This window comes from Fusarium tjaetaba, assembly GCF_013396195.1.
Source record: "Fusarium tjaetaba strain NRRL 66243 chromosome Unknown NRRL66243_c0000388, whole genome shotgun sequence".
In the NCBI taxonomy this organism is placed as follows: domain Eukaryota; kingdom Fungi; phylum Ascomycota; class Sordariomycetes; order Hypocreales; family Nectriaceae; genus Fusarium; species Fusarium tjaetaba.
In genome coordinates this window covers 1-19,412 of record NW_023501584.1, presented here as the reverse complement: position 1 = coordinate 19,412, position 19,412 = coordinate 1, and the positions used below count along the sequence as shown (strand labels likewise).

At 49.6% G+C, this 19,412-nt stretch overlaps 3 protein-coding genes across 3 annotated transcripts; 1 reads left to right on the top strand and 2 right to left on the bottom strand.

Annotated features, from left to right (window-relative positions):
• Positions 1 to 190: 190 nt before the first annotated feature.
• FTJAE_13118 (uncharacterized protein) lies at positions 191 to 2,314 on the bottom strand (the record flags this gene model as incomplete). The annotated part of the gene is made up of 3 exons (XM_037346228.1): positions 191 to 1,709; positions 1,763 to 2,058; positions 2,141 to 2,314. The coding sequence occupies 3 exons, from the start codon at positions 2,312 to 2,314 to the stop codon at positions 191 to 193; spliced, it is 1,989 nt and encodes a 662-aa protein (XP_037199846.1).
• A 9,020-nt stretch (positions 2,315 to 11,334) lies between these two features.
• FTJAE_13117 (dynein light chain LC8-type) lies at positions 11,335 to 12,007 on the bottom strand (the record flags this gene model as incomplete). The annotated part of the gene is made up of 5 exons (XM_037346227.1): positions 11,335 to 11,399; positions 11,474 to 11,543; positions 11,595 to 11,621; positions 11,681 to 11,757; positions 11,950 to 12,007. The coding sequence occupies 5 exons, from the start codon at positions 12,005 to 12,007 to the stop codon at positions 11,335 to 11,337; spliced, it is 297 nt and encodes a 98-aa protein (XP_037199845.1).
• A 3,934-nt stretch (positions 12,008 to 15,941) lies between these two features.
• On the top strand, positions 15,942 to 18,776 carry FTJAE_13116 (multiple RNA-binding domain protein; the record flags this gene model as incomplete). Its single annotated transcript, XM_037346226.1, has 3 exons — positions 15,942 to 16,172; positions 16,224 to 17,063; positions 17,274 to 18,776. 3 exons carry the CDS (start codon positions 15,942 to 15,944, stop codon positions 18,774 to 18,776), a joined length of 2,574 nt encoding a protein of 857 aa, XP_037199844.1.
• Positions 18,777 to 19,412: the final 636 nt, after the last annotated feature.

The following is a 19,412-nucleotide window of genomic DNA, read 5'->3' as shown; positions in this document are numbered from 1 at the left end:
AAAAGAAAAACGATGCAAATATCAAAGAGAGCTCCATCCCTGTCCGACAGGTGGCTCGTTCATGCAGATCCTGTTTTCCCAATGCAAAATGCAACTAACTGTAAAGTTATCCGGTCGTGATGCTGTACGCCGTTGAAATCAAATCCCCACACCCTATCTTGTCCTTATTCCGTCGTATTATTGCCGCCTTTTAGTTCCTCTCTGGGGGACATTCACTGTAAATCTCCATCTTCATCGTTTTCAGTCTATCTCTCATCTCCATCAGATGGCCCAGCTTCCTGCTTGAAGGGTTGTCCAACGCTGAAATCTCATGGTGCAGCGTCTCATACTTTTGATAAAATAGCTTGAACGCCTGTGCCTTCTGCACAAGATCATCGGAAAACCTTGATGCTGCAGGTCGCTTGATGACACCACCCTTGCTGAAGCCTTCGACCTTGCGCTTCTTCGCAACAATCGAGGCAGCGGGTGCTTCATTCTCCAGATCCGAGGCATTGGTGGGTGGCGATGATGCCAGGGGAGAAGACTTCGTTGGGGACGTATTCTTGCTCTTTATCGAGGTTGAGGTTATCGTTCCGCGAGAGTTCTGGCTTGCGTCCGATGGCCGATGCTTAAGTCGGGGGGCAGGAAGAGGCTGCTTGGGCTTGATGCGTTTCGACAGTGGTGTTCCAGAGCTCGAGCTCGAGTCGTCATCCTCGCGAGGTCGCTTGGCCGTAATCTGCTGCTTCATTGGCTCCCTTACCACAGGTCGAGGTTTGGCGACGACCGTGTCTCTCATCTTAGGTGCAGGTTTAGGCACAGCCTTTGGCTTAGGTTTGACAATAGGAGCAGCATCATCTTCTGAGGTGTCCGAGTTAGAAATAATGGCCTGCGATAGAACTCTTCCCCCATTTGCCTTGGGCGCAGCGGTGGGCCGTGCCTTGGTGGGAGATGCTTTAGCAGAAGAGACCTTGGATGTCGGCTTGGAGGATGCAGCTGATGCAGTCGTCTTGGCCTTGGATTTGCCCAGAAGACGCTTGACCTGGGCCTCCTGTGCTGTGGGTTTCTTGGGCTTGGTAGAGAGAGGGTTCGAGGTGGACCTTGACATAGCCTCTGCTGCAGCCCTTGGCCGGTTGGCGTCCTGAGAATCCCCACTATCGCGAGGCGTTGTGCCTCCATCCGCCATTTCAACATTAATTGACGGCGTGCTGACAGTCTTCGTGATCTTAGCCTGCACTCGGCTAAGACTCTTGCCGGTTCCTCGCTCCTCCTTGGGTAGTAGTCTGTCCCACTCTGGCTCTGAGATGGTGACTCTCTGCTTGTCATATTGGCGAACAGCGTTGTCAATCGCCTTCTGTCGTACTTCTTGGGTATCATAATCATAATTCCAAACATCGAGGTCTCTCCAGGACTTCTTCTTCAATGACCATTTGTTGTTATCGTCGAGATCATCAGCAACTTTTCGAAGCGTCGGCTCCATGTCTTCCACCTTGCCTTCCCACCTCTTGGCCAAGTAATCAAATGAGCGATCCTGCACAGCGAGCTCATGCACCAGCATGGCTCGGTCTCCCTTGGCTCGGTCAAGGGGCTGTGATGTCGTAGGGTTGGGTGTAAGTGAGCCGAGCGAAACTTGGCCTGGTGATTGGGGGATCGATCGTGGAGTTGAGTCGAGGAATTTGCTTTTGCTCTTGATAGCTGCCTTCTTCGCTGGTAATCTGTCGACCACGCGAGTCCTTCAAAACATGTCAGTATGATCATCCCAAAACTATATGCAAGTGAGACCGACTTCTCCCGAGAAGCAGCGTGAGCCGCAAGTCCATTTTGAAGAGCCTCGATGTCAGAATCTCGCCCTGATTGGGCGCTCTTGCTAGACTTTGCGGCCTTGCCGTCAGTGGTGTTGTCGGCCTTGCCAGTCTTCAATTTCTTCGAAGCAGCGCCTGGTGGCTTTTCAAACAGAGAGCCAGTGTATGATATCTTTTCAGCAGTTCGTGTCGATTCGAAAGGTCGTGTGAGGTAAAGATCATATGGGTTCGAATCGGAGGGCGGCTCAATGGTGTGGGATTTGGTCCCAAAGAGCAAGGTCTGGCACGGGCACATTAGCATTCGAAAACAGAAGCCAAATGTCCAACCTTGGATCCGTTGTGGCAAGAGGCTCTGAACTCACAGGGTTGGCTCCAAGGGAAAGTTGAATTCCATCTCCGTTCTGGACGCATTTGATCATGTCCTCGATAACATTGTCACATAGGGTGACTGCAAAGGCCTGGGGAGGTAGACTGGCATCCTTGCCAGTCGAGCCCTCCAGCTGCAGCCCGCTTTCGGGAACCTTGAGCGAGTTCATACTGGAGGACATCACGAGCCTCTGTAGGCCGTGGGGTGGGAAATGTCGCGGAGTTGAATGTTTGTGTCGATCAATGCAGAAGCTAGGCGGAAGCGTGACGTTGGATCGTTCGGTTTCGCAGGCTGAAGATAAAGAGAAGAAGTCGGAGAATCGTAACTGAGGAAGTAAGGATTCGTTAATGTGCAATAGTTAAAAAAGAAATCGTGAGGATCGTTGTCACATTGTCATCCAACAATGTGAGCTGGGAGAGAGGCCGCTGTTTTGATGAGATGGGCGTGAGAGGCTAGGCACATGGGGGCCGTTCTCCGATTCAGGAGGACAAAGGGGAGCGCCAGATGCTTTTGTCACTGACAGGCAGTGCAAAGATCCTAACACCTCAAAGCACACAAAGAGTCTCCAACGCCCTTTGTAATTTGCAACTCTCGTTGAGAAGCAAAAAACAGGTTGAGGGAGAAAGTTGTTGGAGGGCGGAGATGATGAGGGAATGAGAGCGGCAGCGGCGAGCCCAAGTCAAGGACGGGAGACGAGGGTGTACCAAGGTACTGCGTGCGGAAGGAACTGGGGGGAGGTACCCGCGTCTGTCTCTCTGCTACCTCACCAGCCAGCAGACCAGCAAGCAAGCAAGCAAGCACGTCTGACCTTGACCTTACCTGACGGGCGGGAGTGGGTGCGGCCAAACAGGGAAGTTGACCGGGGTGGATAGTACAGCACAGCACAGCGAACAACACAGCGCAGCACAGTACCAAACTTGGGGTCCGACAGCGCAAAACACCGATTGACAGCACCATTACTCCAGCAGGGAGATGCTGTCTTTGGCCGATGGCCAAGATACCCGCACGGTACGCTACGAAAATTCGTCCGGGGTGAGAGTACTTAGCCATTACTCAAGGCTCTACAGTGGTCTCAGTGATGGGAAACCGTCAGGAGGGCTGTGTCCCAGTGGCCTCTCAGAGCCCAGAAGCACTGCAACTCTATCTCCAACAGCAACAAACTCAAAATCATTTACTGGACCAAATGTTCCTTTCCTGTACACAAATATCTTCAGCTTCGCTAGCGTCCACTGGGGCCGTGGCTGCGGTGGCGTGCCTGATGGTGCGCCTGATGGTGCATGTGGAAGAGTCAACCGGTCAAGGTCCCTTCAGGGGTAGAAACAAAGTACTGTCCATGAGCTTTGAGCCACTGTAGAGCCCTACAAGCTGCCCTAGAACAGCTTCTGATCACGGTCGAGTACTTGATGACGACATTAACCACGAAGGGCGGATCAAGTACCACGACGAGGCCCACAGCGACCGAGTGAGGTGGTGGATGCATGCAAGGCGTTGTGCTAGTCGAGTAAACTCGTCCCAGAAAAGCGAAAAGCCAAAGGGTTCCTCCCGTCCCGTTTGCCGGCCTCTGGAAGATCTTTGTCTCTCTTTGAGGTATTTGATCATGGGAGAAAGGATTCTTTTATATCGTGAAGCCGGCGAGATGAGATAAAGGACGAGAGGCGAGGCAATAGTGCTCTTCAGATTGTCGCATATCGTTTGTTCTCCCCAATTGGTTGTCAGGTCGTCAGCCCAAAGAAACGGGACTCGACGGGCTGGATCCAGCGGGCAGGTTGAGCTACGAGCCTAGCGAACGAACGACCCATTCTGAAGTCTGGACGACCCATGGCGAGACATCAAGGGCTCGGTATGGGACTTCACGGCGGATCTGTCATCCGGCCGGGGGTATTCTGGTTGTGGCCGTGGTCGTAGTCGTAGTCGCAGTCGTGGCCGAGCCGTGGATGGGATGGATGCATCCCATCTGATCTGTTTAGGCCTCATTCCAGAAACGGCTGGCCGGGCAGTCAGATTTCGGAGGGCTGGAACAAAACTTGCTGAAACAATTGTGCAGCTTCAAAAGGCCATCGCCATGAATTTCAGCCATTCAAGCCTTGCTGAGGCTTGAATTTCTTTCTTACCCCTTTGTTACCTATCATCTCTCCCTTGAAATGGATCTTTAATAAATGAACTTGGCCCCAATCTCATCTGCCTTGCTATGCCTGCAATAACAATAGCTTGAGCTCAAACCCCCATACCCATAACCCCTGTCACCGCGCTTCCAGCGAGCCGGCAACGGATCCATGACCGTTTTGGCCCTACTGACTATTCACAGTGGATCTGTGACTCTATTTCCAGTGACTCGAAAGATTGAGCAAGTGGATTGTTAAGCAGAGAAGCAATCTCGACGATTCTTTCAGACTTCGTTATCTGGATACCTGCCTTATTGCTTATGGAAGCGAAAGAAGGGGACTTGAGTAACAAGAGGCGGGTGTCTGGAACCCTGCTTTTTCCAATCGAGCGATGTGAGGCTAAACCCGATGTCTTCAGCCAGCCAGTGGCAGACAGGGAGTGATGTGAGGTGCAGCACAGTGACGCTGCCACATGGCGACCGAGGACTTGGGGGGTCTGATGATTGGACATGTGCCGAATGGCTTCCGCGATGGGATTTTCACGGTCTGTTCTGAGGCTTGAAGGCCTCTAGCACCCTGCTTCTGGTTCTGGTCTTTTATTACGATGATCCAGGCATTGATCTAAGTCGTCTATTATGCTTCTCGATACGAAAGGTTGCTATTGTTCGTACTACACTGCTGACCAGACAGAAGCAGAGATGCCAATGCGTCATGTCTTGGAGAGTATGCCCGTCTCGGCGGCATCCCCGTGATCTGTGGTCAGCTCAAAAACAGCTCAGCATCCGGCCACCATCATTTCTGTTTGTGTCGAGTGTGTAAAGAGGCTGATTGGGGGATATGCGGAAGGGTATGTTCCAGGTACCGTTCTTGTCTGATGAACCTTTTATTTGATTTGGGCTCTGAGCTGATGAAGAGTCAATCAGGGATCCATCTGCATGCATGGAAGACTGAACCCCGGTGAGTCTACGGTCGTATGTGGCTTACAGAATACATGTCGGGCTGTCCGTTTCCATCGTAGAAGAGGCTAAGGCGTTCTATTTTCTGCCCATCAGTGTCACAGGCTGACGTTTTGACTCTGAAACCCTTGGAATTAATACGATTGTTCTTGGAACTAATCGTAATGGGCTCGAAAAGCTTGAGGACGATTTATTCGAGGCTCATTCCAAGGCTGTGCAAATTTGACCAAGAAAAAACCCTCCACGCAAATCATCTACTGCGACCCTCCTTTGGCTGGCGTGGTCGGGACCTTGCAGATGAATTGGTCTGGTGGCAGCTGGACATGATTGCCGATCATCGCATCCTGGTGGATCAGGGTCCAGAGTTCTTCAAGTCTTCAAGACATGAATGAAGAGAGCACAGTAATTTGTAAATGCACAGATTATGCAGGGCTCGTGAAGTGGCCTGAGACCTACAATAATACGAATATGATTTGCATGACAAAGAGCGACATGAGCATAGACCTTTGGAAATTGGTTTCCGAATATTATTATGGGATATTTCAGTGGTCTTGATTGAACCCAGATATATTGACAGGCAAAATAAAGTATTGCCCGCTCATGTCACCTCTCTGCGGCCGTTCGGGTCAAACTCGACTACCCGGTAGCTAAATGCAGAAGCTACCTATCCAAGCACCAAACTGTCGTCAACCAATATATCTCTACATGATGAAGCCTTTGACACTCTCTCAAAACATCATATTGATCTCGTCCCAGTATTCGGAACCGCTGCTAACCGGAGATGGGCATCATAAGAAGGGAACACCCGCTCCTCCGCTCCGCAATGCGGGGAAGAAGCATTTTGAAGAGCGGAAAGCAGGATTTATTAGCCACAGCCACCGAAGAAGCCGGACTCTATAGCCGAACCACCACCATCGAGAGACAGACGAACGAAGCAACAGAAGAAAAAAGAACGCACTCACACACTACAAGTCTCCGACATAATCCGGTTGCGGATGACACTGCATGATCGAACACAGTACATATGCACATCTCCATCAAAAAGAAAGCCTCAACAACACCAAATGCCCCGCCCCCGCAACACTGGTGGTTTTTATCAACTCCACCACGCCGATAATTCTCCTCTTGTGTCTGAAGACTATTGATTCTCGAGACAGAATAGGCGCGTCTTTGGTTTTTCTCTTCCGAGCGACTTACAGAGTGTTTGTCAAGCAATCATCATCTCAGATGCTGTCTCCAGTGGTTTGAGCTTGTCGTAAAGCTCTACCACTCAGACCTGTCTCCCACGCTCGGTAGATTTATTTAAGCTTTCCCTTAATCATAACGGTAGAATTTTTTTTAATGATTTTTTGACTTTCAACGGTTAGTTATTAGCGAACCCCTCTAATCTTTCAACCTGAACTCGACTTTTCTTGTAACGAGTGTGTACCGATCTGAGCTAATAAGACACTTGTTCGTCACACAAAATGCAATTCTGAATCTAGATGCCCGCCAACCTAAGCAGCAACGCAACATCTCTGCGTTGCAATTATTTCGACTCCACGAATATTACTGGTATTACAGTACAGCCCAGTAACAGCTTGAGAACGTGTGCCTAGCTGTGTCTGACCAGGATCAGTCCGCCGGGGGAACTAAGCGGAAGACCCTTGTTCAACATGGGGGCGCCACTGTTGTGCTGTGCAACAAGGATTTGTCTTCCTTTCGGTCCAAGAGAAGAGTTGAAAAAGGTCATGTACCCTTTGGTGACGCGCCTCATTCGAGGTACAGTTGCACAAGAGTGGGAGGAGCTCGGCGAAGCATGATCGCTGACATCACAGTCTGTGGTATCTAGCTGTAGGTATTTGCATATCTCGCACTTCTGCTGAGCCATTACAACACGTACAAATGTCAGTGGCTTGTTATCGCGCTTGGCGATCTAAATTTGGTGATTGAAAGGGTTCTCAATTGGTGAAACTCTTCTGTCTCGTCACTTTATCCGCCAGCCTATTCAACAGACCGACAGCCACAGCAAGCATTCACTGTACAAAGACCACTGGCTCTTTTCCGGTTCTCACCGTTAAAAAGACCTTACTGTGAATGTGCTGGAGGCCCGTCTAGCGCTATGGAAATGGTCACGCTGGCAGATGGCTCCAGACTCCATCAAGGCTCCTCTCTCCGTCTCGCCTCGCCTCACCTGGTCTCTCGGGACATCCCACGTCGAACCAGTCTATGGTGTCCGGATGTCCTGAGAATCTGTTAATGACCCGGATGATGGGCCTGGTGATCCGAGGTTTCGCTGCAGACCGCTACATAGTGGATGGTCGTAAGATGATGTTATTGTGCTACGAGGTAGGTCTGCAAGTCTGTCGATTCAATTGAACGAATGCAACACATTGAAAGATGCAGGAATATTCTGCCATAACGAAGTACAGAGTGGGCCATGCATGCGCCACGGCTGTTCGTGTCTTTTTGAGGCTGCGCTGACATCTCCCACCCTGTACCCGTATCTGCATCTGCATCTGCATCTGCTAAGCCAGTGATCCTACAAAAAGAACCTGGAATGTCTCAGATTTTGCCGCCTGGCCTCTTGACTCGTGACCATCCTGAGTCTGATGTTTGTTTGGTGTTTGGTTTACGTTTTAGAAATTTCGTTGATACTAATAACTACCGATATTAGAGGGAATGGCATCTGTAACAGGGACTGTGTCGATGCCTCACCCTTGAGAACGGCCGGCCATTCAGTAAAATTGCAGCAGACAAAACAAACAAAACAAAAGGGGAGTTTTCTCGGCGAGTGATTCAGGTGGAAATCGGGTACTGCCTGGACCCGCTGACTTTTCGATTCCCATCCATGATGAACAAGGGTGATATCCCTGACGCGGGCTCCTTTGCTGTCACCTCGTATGGCTTCTGCTGATGTAGTTTACTGGGCAAACATGGGCGCTTATTTGCCTCATCATGACGCTTTGTCGCATACAGTATTATTGACCGTGTCCAAGTATAGGATTGAGTCTCTAGGGCTATTCAGACCAACTTGATTCATTGATTTAGTCCTTGTTCAGGGCACAGAGACATTGAAACGCATTGTTGAGCGCTGCGAGATTGGCTATTGCAAGGGCGGCAGCTCAGCGCCCTCAACATACTTCCTAGGAAATAACTGACTATCAATTCAAATACCCTTTTCCTTCTGTTTATCCTTTCACAGCTAATCTTTCTGATACACAAATGGCCGCTGAGGTCCTGAGGAGTGAAGACTGAAAGGTTATACCATGTGTTGATCCAACTCCCTTGTCCTCGCCAATGTAACTGCGACATCAGTCTTCCGACATAGGGCCATAGTATGTATCAGCAAGTCAACAGATACTGGATTGTCGTTTCAATCGTCTTCTAGCCAAGTTGGCGGCACCTGAACCTGTAAGAATACCCGAAGTGGCTGTCTGATGGTTTCAATATTCGCCATGCGTAACCCTCGCTCGGGACCCCGAATCTGCAAAACATTTTGTGACTTACAGCTTTACTGTGCTTGGAAATAACGGTGATTACTATTTGTCATGAGCAATACCTTTATCGCATAGGTCATGAGTTTCTGGCGTTTCGGATGAGTGAGCTCGAGCCGCTTTGCCTTCAGTGCCTGGGAGCCTCTTCTGACAAACGTAAATACCAAGTTTCCAACCTTGAGGATAATAAGATATAGTTACTCGCTTCATAATGGAGGTATTGTTAGCAACTAATAGTAATTTGGTAAGCTTGAGACGAAACAGGAGCATGGTTGTTGGCCAGTATATGCTCGCAACCGTGACACTTGAAGGTCAGAGTGAAGGTTGAACAACAGTTTTGTCATGAAACTGTATAATAAAAAAGACTACTGTTAGAGATTGAGTTATCCATAGAGATATCTGGGGATATATATCCCAATCACAGCAATATTGAGGTTGAGCAATAGTGAAGTAAGATGTTACTCGACTGAGCCCTTGGGTTCACTCTAGGGTAGGTCACTTCGGGAGATACGACAACACAATCCTACCTTATCATGGCACTTTGATATTCGTCAGATCATACCAATACCAAATCAGCAGAATCATGCACCTTGTTGGTCATCAATACTCCATAACAACTCATGTTCTGTCATGGATCACCAGCAATGGTCATCATAAACAGTCATCTACTCTTTTAGGTACCACAGTATGTGCAATATCAGACATCTCAACCGAGCGGCATATGCTCGGCTTATTCGGTCTAATCGGGCCTGGTTGGACTGTCCATCTGCACCTCTTGATCCTAATGCATCCTCATGCGATGCACATGTGGTGCAGCACTGTATGTGGTGCATCTTCCGGTTCAACCGCACGTACAGCGGTCCAGCTATCATTGTTGGATTTCCATCATAACGAGAGCTCAAGTCTCTCTCCAGTCTTTTCTTCACTACCTAGAAGACACTAGATTAAAGTCAACTAACTATACACTATCAATGGTCTCTCAATTGCTTGTTCCTTCTCAACTTTGAGATTTTCCATATGGACCCTTCTCGACCAGGATCTTCTCAGAGGGGTACCACCCAACCCTGTTCAGCGGGTGAACAAGTGTGAGTGAGTGGGTCGTAGTGTTCTCGGTCACTTTAGGCTTTGGCTTGGCCATTCTTTGACTTGATGGTGTTGATTAGAGAGAGTATTTTTCTTCTCTTCGGCTGAGGGTCTGTGCTATTGGATGATTCTAACGGCAGCGGCCCGGACCATTATATTCCAATGAAAAAGCCTCTCCATATGCCTCAAGAGTCTATCTTGAGTAAATTTCTTATCGGGCAAAGAGTCGTTGATCAATTCCAGTCGTGTTAGCCAATTACTCAACTTCTCCATGTCTGAGGTCATCGTTATAGTGCCTGATGATCTTGCACTTACACTTAGACTGTAATAACATCATAATGTACCCCTACTATTAGAGTTTTCTGATACTTCACTTTTCATTATGAGCCAAGATCTTCCATTTGCTCAATGGCGTTCTCACGGACAAAGAATGGCCATATCAGGTTATGACACATCAACTTCTTACCCGTCATGCTAGCCTCAACTCCACAAAGCCTCTCTTTTGACTCCTCCCCCCAAAAGAGGGAATCAACTCGTCCTGTTCCTGTTCTGTTCCTGTCCCTGTAACTGTAATTGTAAGCGTACCCTCCTCATCCGTCGTCTTGATAGACGCCCACCCCCACGCCAACGCCAACACCAACGAGAAGGCGTCTATTATATGGAGCCCCGCCTCTGTTCCGAAAATGTCTCTAGTTTCAGTCACTTAAAGAGTTGATGTGAGGTGTGGTAGCTAGCGGGACTTCAGGACCGACTCGGTAAAGACGGACGAGGCATTTGACTTTGTCCCGATCCCAAAGGTCCCCCCCAATCTGCCATCCTTTGACGGGTGTGCCGTCGCTTACACTGCTTAGACTGCCCGCCGTGGGTAATCGGGTAAGTAAATCCCTCTGGGGCCGCGCCTTGTCATCTACAGTAAGGTAAGAGTCTCTTCGACACCACGTGAACTGGTTAGAGGTGGATCGTCGAGGCTGTTGATCGGACGGTTGACTAGACCCTTAGATGGCCGTGATTTTCGCGATGTTGGGGATCGTGCATGATCGGCGATTACTATCGTCAGTGACATCTCTGACTCGAGCCTATTCCAACAACAGCATCATCAGTGACAGCCTTGCAGAAATCGAACGATGACCGACATGTCTGGCAGTGACAGTTATGTCTCAGGAACAAGACACACCAGGCTGTCAGAATATCCGATCTCAAACTAAAACCCAACAGCCTTGCATCAGGCACACCTTGGCAGCCCGTCATGGCTGATCAGCCACCCCAGCAACAAACTTCACAACATCAGGATCAGGCTGGGCCAGGAACGGAAAGATTTGGAAAAACTGGGCGAGCGCCCCTCATTATTGATCATGAACCTAGTACAGCCGCAAGCTCCACGGCCGCCCGTCTCGTACATAGAGGCAGATCCAGCAGGGTAGGGTGGACGATACAGCAGCAGTCAGCAGCCATCGATCGTGTTGCCTCGCTGCCTCTTGCTTTTGTCTTTGCCTTCTTGTCCCACCACACCCGTCCCTCTCGCTACAGCAAGCTCTTCCAAAGGCCCCCACCGGTGAGCCATTTCTCCCATGCCTATTGCGTTTTGAATAGTAGAATTGCGCAGTGGCCAAGGTAAAAGTAGATAAAGTGCTTGGTCTCTGCGTAGCGTGTTAGCCAGCCAGCCGTGCCCGGGGCTATGGAGTCGGAGATCGGCGTGTTGGGTTTGACGAACCGTGGGTAACGAAGCTACCGAAATTTCGGCCAACAATGCAGTGCCAGGTTGGTCCCTTTCGCTCGTCGAACTACGCTCTGTAAGTACGGGATCGATTGTGACAGGTTTGGCGGGTACGAACTGTGCGCTTGATGTGCTGTGCGATGTCCTGTCATAGTGTGTCAGCTTGGGTGCCTACAGGGACGCAGTACTTGGTGAGGAGGAAACCTTCTCAATGGTGAACTTGGCCATGGCTTCCTGGGCTATCGTCACGTCAGCCTCATCTTCCTGCCGCCGGCGCAAAACTGTCATAGATTCCCATACCAACTTCGATAGACTCCTGTTGCATATCCTCCGTCTTTGGCACTCTCTCGTCAGCGATCGCGTCCGGAATATCGGTACGTATGTCGGGTTATCTCACCATGTCGGCGGACTTGATCTGAGCTAGCATTATATCAGTACGATGCCTCTCAAGCTCCAAAGAGGGTGCTGCTTACCCTCGAGCTTCTCCCGAGCGACGGGAGACTCTGCCTTGGGAACGTGAGCGTCGGCCATCTTGTGTTAAGTTTAGGTTGAGGACAGTGTTCGGTTTAGGAAACAAAGGCGACCTGCGAAGTCTTGTTAGTCTGAGTTGTTGTCGTGAGGCTGGCGCTGGACGACGCCTTGGTGTGCGCCCCCTTTCTTGAGAGACGCGGGACGGGATGCTAGCCGTAGAGGATCCAAGAAGTACATACGGGATGTATGGAGGGTACGAGGCGTCAGTGTTTTCGACTGCTAAAGTAAAAGTAATAGCGACTAGTATTACAATTGAATGTGTCTGGAGTTTTGCCGTTGATTGACTTGCTGAGACGCGCAAATGCTAAAGCCTTGTGGTGACTGTGGAGCGGATTAAGTGCACAGTCGTGTGTTGGTGCTCGTGATTGGTTGTTGCTGGCCAAGCTGTAGCCTTGTCAGCATCAGCGTCGGTTTCGTGGTAGCTGCCCTGGAAACAGAGCGCACGGATGGGACTGGATACTTCTTTTTGCTGTGACGACGCCAGGGGCGGCGCGGCTCGCATCGGTGTACTTAGCTATCTGTGTAAGTACGTACTCCGTACCAAACCCTTTGACATGCTCCGTCTACCTTAGGTTGGCGATATGGCCTACCCTGTACTTTCCCCATGCAATGTTGTTCTATTCTTCCCATATGATGAAATTGAACAATCAATACTTTCAGTATCGTTGCTCTGTATGTATATTCAGTGTTACTATCCATGATTTACTCGGTCGCTACGTAGCGTTTGCTTGATCAACCTCTTTACTACTAATTCCAGAGATGAAGCTTAAACTTCGCACTTACAGATCAACACATACTAAGGACTCTGAACCGGCAAACATGATAACTTAGAGATGCCGTGGCCCTGCCATTTGAAGGCGAAAGGACAAGGAATAACAAGGGTCCTTACTCACATGAACCTTGACATCAGTCAGTGAGCAATATACTCCATCGACTCTGCACGCCATAGTTGGTGAATTGTGACGCCCAGTGTGTCAGATCATGAGCGCGGGTGCATTTCACAAAGTATTACCGTGTTCGATCATGTACGGAGTTCAATGAGAGTTCTAGCCTGGCGAATCACGACTCTCGTCACATCGACTGAGCTGTTTTGTTGGTGATACAGCACAGCTCTAAGGAGATGGTAGTTATTGGTAGGTAACGAAAACGAGACACGACTGGTGGATAGGTTCCATAAACATCCTGAGTTCACCCCCTGTGATGTAAATTCGCAAGGGTGTACTCAGTATGAGCGGATGAGTTCCTGGCCCTGACTGTAGACCATTACAGTACACTCAGGACAGAATACATACATGTCAGCCAGGCACCAGGCACACAGAGGCGCATATTTAGAACCACAAAGGAAAACCACGAACATGTCAACACGGCGTTTCACAGCACCGTCGTGATTATCATGAAAGTTCCAATAAGTTCAAAGGTCCACACCGTAGTGGAAACGCTTAACGGCAAAAGGTCCTACGTCCGAGGTAGCCTCCTGCACACATCTCTCGTCACAGCCCAAAGAGGCATCAAAGTATGCCAAGACCGTGACAGACTTTGGTGGCGTCATACGTATACAGAAACTCATCAAGTAAATGGCCCACGAAGTTGGGCTTGAGGGACTATCAGTGCGCCGATTGCAGTTCTTACCTCTTCTCCCCATGGTCTCCAGTGATAGGACAACGTTAGGTTCTTTCAGAGGGGAATTCGTGCCGTGGAACCTTGTTGGAACTTGCGATATCATTCGGTCGCCAAATGTGACAGCGACCGTGGCAGAAGCGATGAAGAGTTTTCTAATGATGGATTGACACCGGAGTCATGGTAGAGAAGCGAGGTCCAAAGCGTGAATAAACTTCAAAGTTCAACCGGAAGAAGAATAGTTGTTGTTGTTGTTGTAGTCGAGTAGTTGCCGCATCCGGAGGATAGTGTAATAACTCTTGCTCGTGGGTCATGGGCGAAGCGTCGCATAATGACTCAAGACGACCTGTTCACCAAACCACGACTGACTCCCAAGCTCTTGTGATCAAAACCGCAGTCCAGTATCTCGAATACGTTTGACGTCTGTCGGGAATAATGCAGTTATTTTGGTGAAAAGTCCGGGTCTCGGTGACATATCGACGAGTTCCAAGATCGTAATTCCGGAGTATCATTGCCGTGTTGAAGACCAATTGACCAGCCATATGGTCCATGTTGAATACATTGAAAGAATGGACCATTGTGTCTTTCAATACGATGTTGAAGTTACTGGGAAATGCATCTGGCATACATTTCCAGTGTCCCTTGAGCAGCACTACTGGAAAAACGGATGAGTGAGCAGTGAGGTCTTCTTATACTTATGAATTCCGAGTGTTCCTGCACGCTGAAAGTCAGATGGCCCTCCATAAACTTTGACAAGAATTCTCCGGAGAATATGGCTTGCATCCGCATTCCCTCACAAGTCATTCCAGAGCTCCTGGTGTGGAGTGTGCATCTCAAGTATGCCAGAATGCACATCAAGAATGCACATCTCAGCACCCCTCTGGCAGATCTAGAATATAAAAAGCACTTCTCATTAAACGATTACCATTTAATTGAAGCTGAAACTCTTGGATTCGTCTCAAGTTCACGATTCTCGAAGTATTAATCTTTGCCAAACTGTGCAATGGTAGCTGAAAGGTTGGAGGCAGGAATGTCGCAAAACCAAATTCAGAGTTGAAGGGCCATATAAACTTTAGAATATTTCTGGATGTCTACTCACCGCTCCTTGGTTTGAAAGCTAATTCCAAGTTGCTAGGGAACCAGGCGGAGAAGATGCTGTTTTGTTGATCTATTACCTTGCATTCAGTTAATACATGGCTGCAAACGATGAGCCTGGCATGGAGAATCCCTTATTGAACATGAATGAAATGAGGACTGAAGAAGATAAACTCAAGTCAAAGAATCATGAGCCCAGACATCGAGAACTTTGAGGCTCTCATTGTCTTGTAGTCTCCGAGGAGATGTGCCCATGATCGGCGTCTGACAAACGTATAACGCCCCGCGATCTGACTTGCATGTCGGAGATGAGGAACTTGTCCTTAGATCCGCTACTAGTAATCAGTAATTCACCGAGTGATGATATACATGTATTCGAGCAAGCAATAGACATGAATGAGTGTTGTAGGAGGGCTTTGTGTAGTACTGGTGTCCTGATGGCTTGTTGGTCCACAGACTAATGCATTCGGCATGAACCATACAACACAATCACCAGCAACGGAAGGCGGAAAAAATACAGCAGCATGAAAATCAGAGAAGCATCGCGAGAGCCTAGAAAGCCACTGGATTCCAGAATTACCCCCTTGGCATTCAGTATGCAGGTCTTGTGTGGAAGATGAGTCTTGCAGGCAAAACCATACCCTCCACACCAACATTCTTGAAAGCGTGACCTCGGAGCTGAGAATACGAAGTGGTTTCTTCTGTGATGAGGCTCCTGTGGACAGATATACGCTTTTGAGTTGATGTTTATTGGCAGTAAAGTGAACACTGAGATGGCAGAATTTCGCAGCTTCATGAATAATACTGGCCAGTAACTCTCGTCATGCTCAGCAGAGCAGAATCTCTCGTGAAGGGAGACACCTAGATTCGTGAGTGAGTAGCTACCCTCGACCGTTTTCAGTGCTGTCATACTGTTTATAGTGGCGTTTGACTTGTTGACTGGAATTTCTCCCATCACTGAGCTCAGGGCCGTGAAGAAAAACAACTGAATATAGAAGCATCTTGGAAGCTGATGGTGGGGTTGGACTGTTAGAAAAATCCGGTGCACGGGCCAACCTCGGGTCCCAACCTCGGGCAATAAGAATGTGGTAGAGAAACTTTTTTTTCCTCTCTCCCTTCTTAAAGAGCCCAAGTTCTGAAAATGACTTCACGCGTTCAATTCCCACGGTGAAATCATTCGCCATTGATCGGGAGATATCAAACAACAAACAACAGCATCATAATGGCTTCATCGAGGATATTCATCAAGGGTTTGCCACCCAGTATCTCGGAGGCTGACTTTCGGAAGCACTTCTCCGCCCAAGGTCGCGAGATTACCGATGTCAAGCTGATTCCCCAGCGACGCATTGGCTATGTGGGCTACAAGACACCCGAAGATGCCTCAAAGGCAGTCAAGTACTTCAACAGGTCTTACATTCGCATGTCCAAGATCGCCGTAGAGACTGCGCGACCTGTGAGTTGACTCCTCTAAATGTCTTGACTTCTCATACTGATGGAATGCTAGATCTCAGACCCCGCCCTCACCAAAGGCAAAGGCCAGAGCGCCTGGCATTCCAAAGCTGCATCAACTCCATCCACAACAATCAAGGGCAATGAGCAGCCCGCTGAAAAGGAGTCAGACTCGAGCTTGAGAAAGCGCAAGCGAGATGAGCCCCAGCCGGCGGACCCGAAGCTACGCGAGTTCCTTCACGTAATGAAGGAAGGCAGAGAGGGCGCGCTCGATGATGGTGTCCGCGGTGGTCTCGGCGACGGCGTTGCTGCAGTTGCTGCCACTGCTGTTCCTGAAGAGGAGAGCGATGATGAGTACGAGCAGATTCCCACTCGAAGGGAGAAGCAGCGCAGGATCGAAGCACCAGAAAAGCTGCCGGTCTCTCAATCTTTGCCATCGCAGCTGAAAGAAGTAAGGGTGGTCTCTGATGTGCAGGCGGAAACTCCTGCAGGCGACGAACCTGTGGAGCCTCAACAAGCAGCCGCGAAATCAGGTCTGGAACAGCAGGAAATAGTCGCAGAAGATGACGATTGGCTTCGCTCACGAACAAGCAGACTGCTGGACCTTGTTGATCCCGATGACTTGGAACGAACTCCTGCGCAAGGGCCATCAACAACTGAGACCGATCATGCAGAGGGAGGCGAAGCTATGGAACTCACTTCTGTTGACCCGCCAGCTACAGCTGACGTGGCGATGAATGAGACCACGATTGAGGCATCGGGGGGTGAACCGGCAAAAGACGACTCACTGGAGGCGATTCGCCGAACATCAAGACTTTTTGTCCGGAACCTGCCCTACAGCGCCACCCAGGAGGATCTCCGGGAGGCATTTGAGCGGTTCGGAACCATTGAAGAGGTATGTTTCAGATGTTTTACTTTTATTTATTTACAAAACAAAGGCGACGTGATGAAGCTCAGATAGGGACAGCTTATACTTCGGTATTTGATGAGAACTTGAGCGAATATTTTAGTAGATGCTTCGATTGACTGAATTTTTGCCAATCTTACTACATTTCTTGAGGAATTTACTAGTCTGGATATAAACTAATATCTGTTGAAATACTAGGTCCATCTACCGGTCAGCAATTCAGGTACCAGCAAGGGGTTCGCCCTGGTGTTGTTTACTGACCCGTCGGGAGCTGTTGAAGCATTCCAAGCCATGGACGGGGCGACGTTTCAGGGGCGTATTCTTCACATCATTCCTGCGAGCGCAAAGAGAGACACGGGTCTGGATGAGTTCGCAATTTCCAAACTCCCCCTCAAGAAACAAAACATGATTCGGAAGAAACAAGAGGCAGCTGCTACTACGTTTAACTGGAATGCGTTGTATATGAGCCAGGACGCCGTCAACGCGTCGGTCGCCGACCGTCTTGGTGTTTCAAAATCAGAACTTCTTGACCCTACCTCAGCCGATGCTGCCATCAAGCAGGCCATCGCGGAGACGAGCGTCATTCAAGAGACCAAAGCATATTTTACCGCTAATGGAGTGGACCTCGAAGCTTTCAAGTCAAAGAAGCGGGGTGATACGGCCATCTTGGTAAAAAACTTTCCCTACGGGACGACGATCGACGAGCTCCGTAAGCTCTTCGAGGAGTCTGGGCCCGTGCTGAGAGTTTTGATGCCCCCGAGCGGGACAATCGCCATTGTCCAGTTCTCGCAGCCCAATTACGCCAAATCCGCTTTTGGGAAGCTGGCATATCGCCGGATTGGAGATAGTGTGCTCTTTTTGGAAAAAGCGCCAAGTGACATCTTCAGAGGCGGCGACCAACTGGATCAAGCCGTGTCACTAAAAGATCGTCCGGCTCCGACGGTCCAAAATCTTAGTGTGGATGACTTGCTGTCACGCGGTGATAAGCCGGAGGAGGATTTGGAAACCACCTCTCTCTTTGTGCGAAATTTAAACTTTTCGACTTCCACATCTCGGCTTGCTGAAGCTTTTCAGTCCCTCGACGGATTCGTCTCTGCTAGAGTTAAGACTAAAATGGACCCGAAGAAACCAGGGCAGACACTTAGCATGGGATTCGGTTTTGTGGAGTTCCGTACAAGGAGCCAAGCCCAGGCTGCACTCAAAGTCATGGATGGTCATGTACTTGACGATCATGCCCTGGCTGTTAAGGCATCACACAAGGGCCATGACGCAGCCGAGGAGAGACGTCGGGAAGACAAGGCTAAGAAGGCTGCAGGACAGCGCACCAAGATCATCATCAAGAACTTGCCTTTCCAGGCGACCAAGAAGGACATTAGGTCACTATTTGGAACCTATGGCCAGCTTAGATCGGTGCGCCTACCCAAGAAGGCTGATTATACCCCTCGGGGTTTTGCTTTTGCCGACTTTGTCACTCCCCGCGAAGCCGAGAACGCACTAAATGCGTTGAGGGACACCCACTTGCTTGGTCGCAAGCTTGTCTTGGACTTTGCGGAGGCAGAGGCAGTCGACGCTGAGGAGGAGATCGCAAAGATGCAGAAGAAGGTTGGAGGACAGGTGAACAAGGTGGCCCTTCAGCAATTGACTGGAAAGGGGAGGAGTAGGGTCAATATTGGCAATGAAACTGATGAGATGGATATGTGAAGTATGGAATAGTAAACTACAGATGTACTATTGCCTTTGCACGGGAGAGACAGAGAGTTGCGACAAGGCTGAGGGTTCCTGTTCCTGTGCCTGCACGGCTGATCTCGCTCCCCATGAGCTCTGCGCCGTTCTCCCTTGGCAAGGGTCGTTTGGTTCGCTGCAGAGCGGATAGCATGCATTACTCACAACGCTTATTCGGGGTGGCTACGATCTGGACAGAAGAATACGATGCCCTGAGTTTACGGGCCAGGGGAGCTTGCGGATCCTCTTAATGTCTGATTCTAATCTTGTACACATACCAAACCTTCTGTACCTTGCGCCGTTCGTTCTGAAGATGTCTCTGAGATCCCTCGACACACGCCCCCCTCCACAGTCCCTTGGTTGATGGTCAGGTTGGGTTAGCACACAGATATCGCGGGACCCGCCCTGACGCTCCCTTGCATGCTAACGCCCTCGATCAATGCTCCAAGCTGCCATGTGCTGGTGGCTTCTGCAGGCACTCACCATTGGCCGCCACGACTACCGACAGCAGACATCCCTCCGGGCAAAGCCATGTCTGTTCCCCGCTGTTGTTGGAGTTGAACTTTGAAGCTGGAGCTGTAGTGGCGCCCTTCCCACTCCCAGCTATCCCTACCC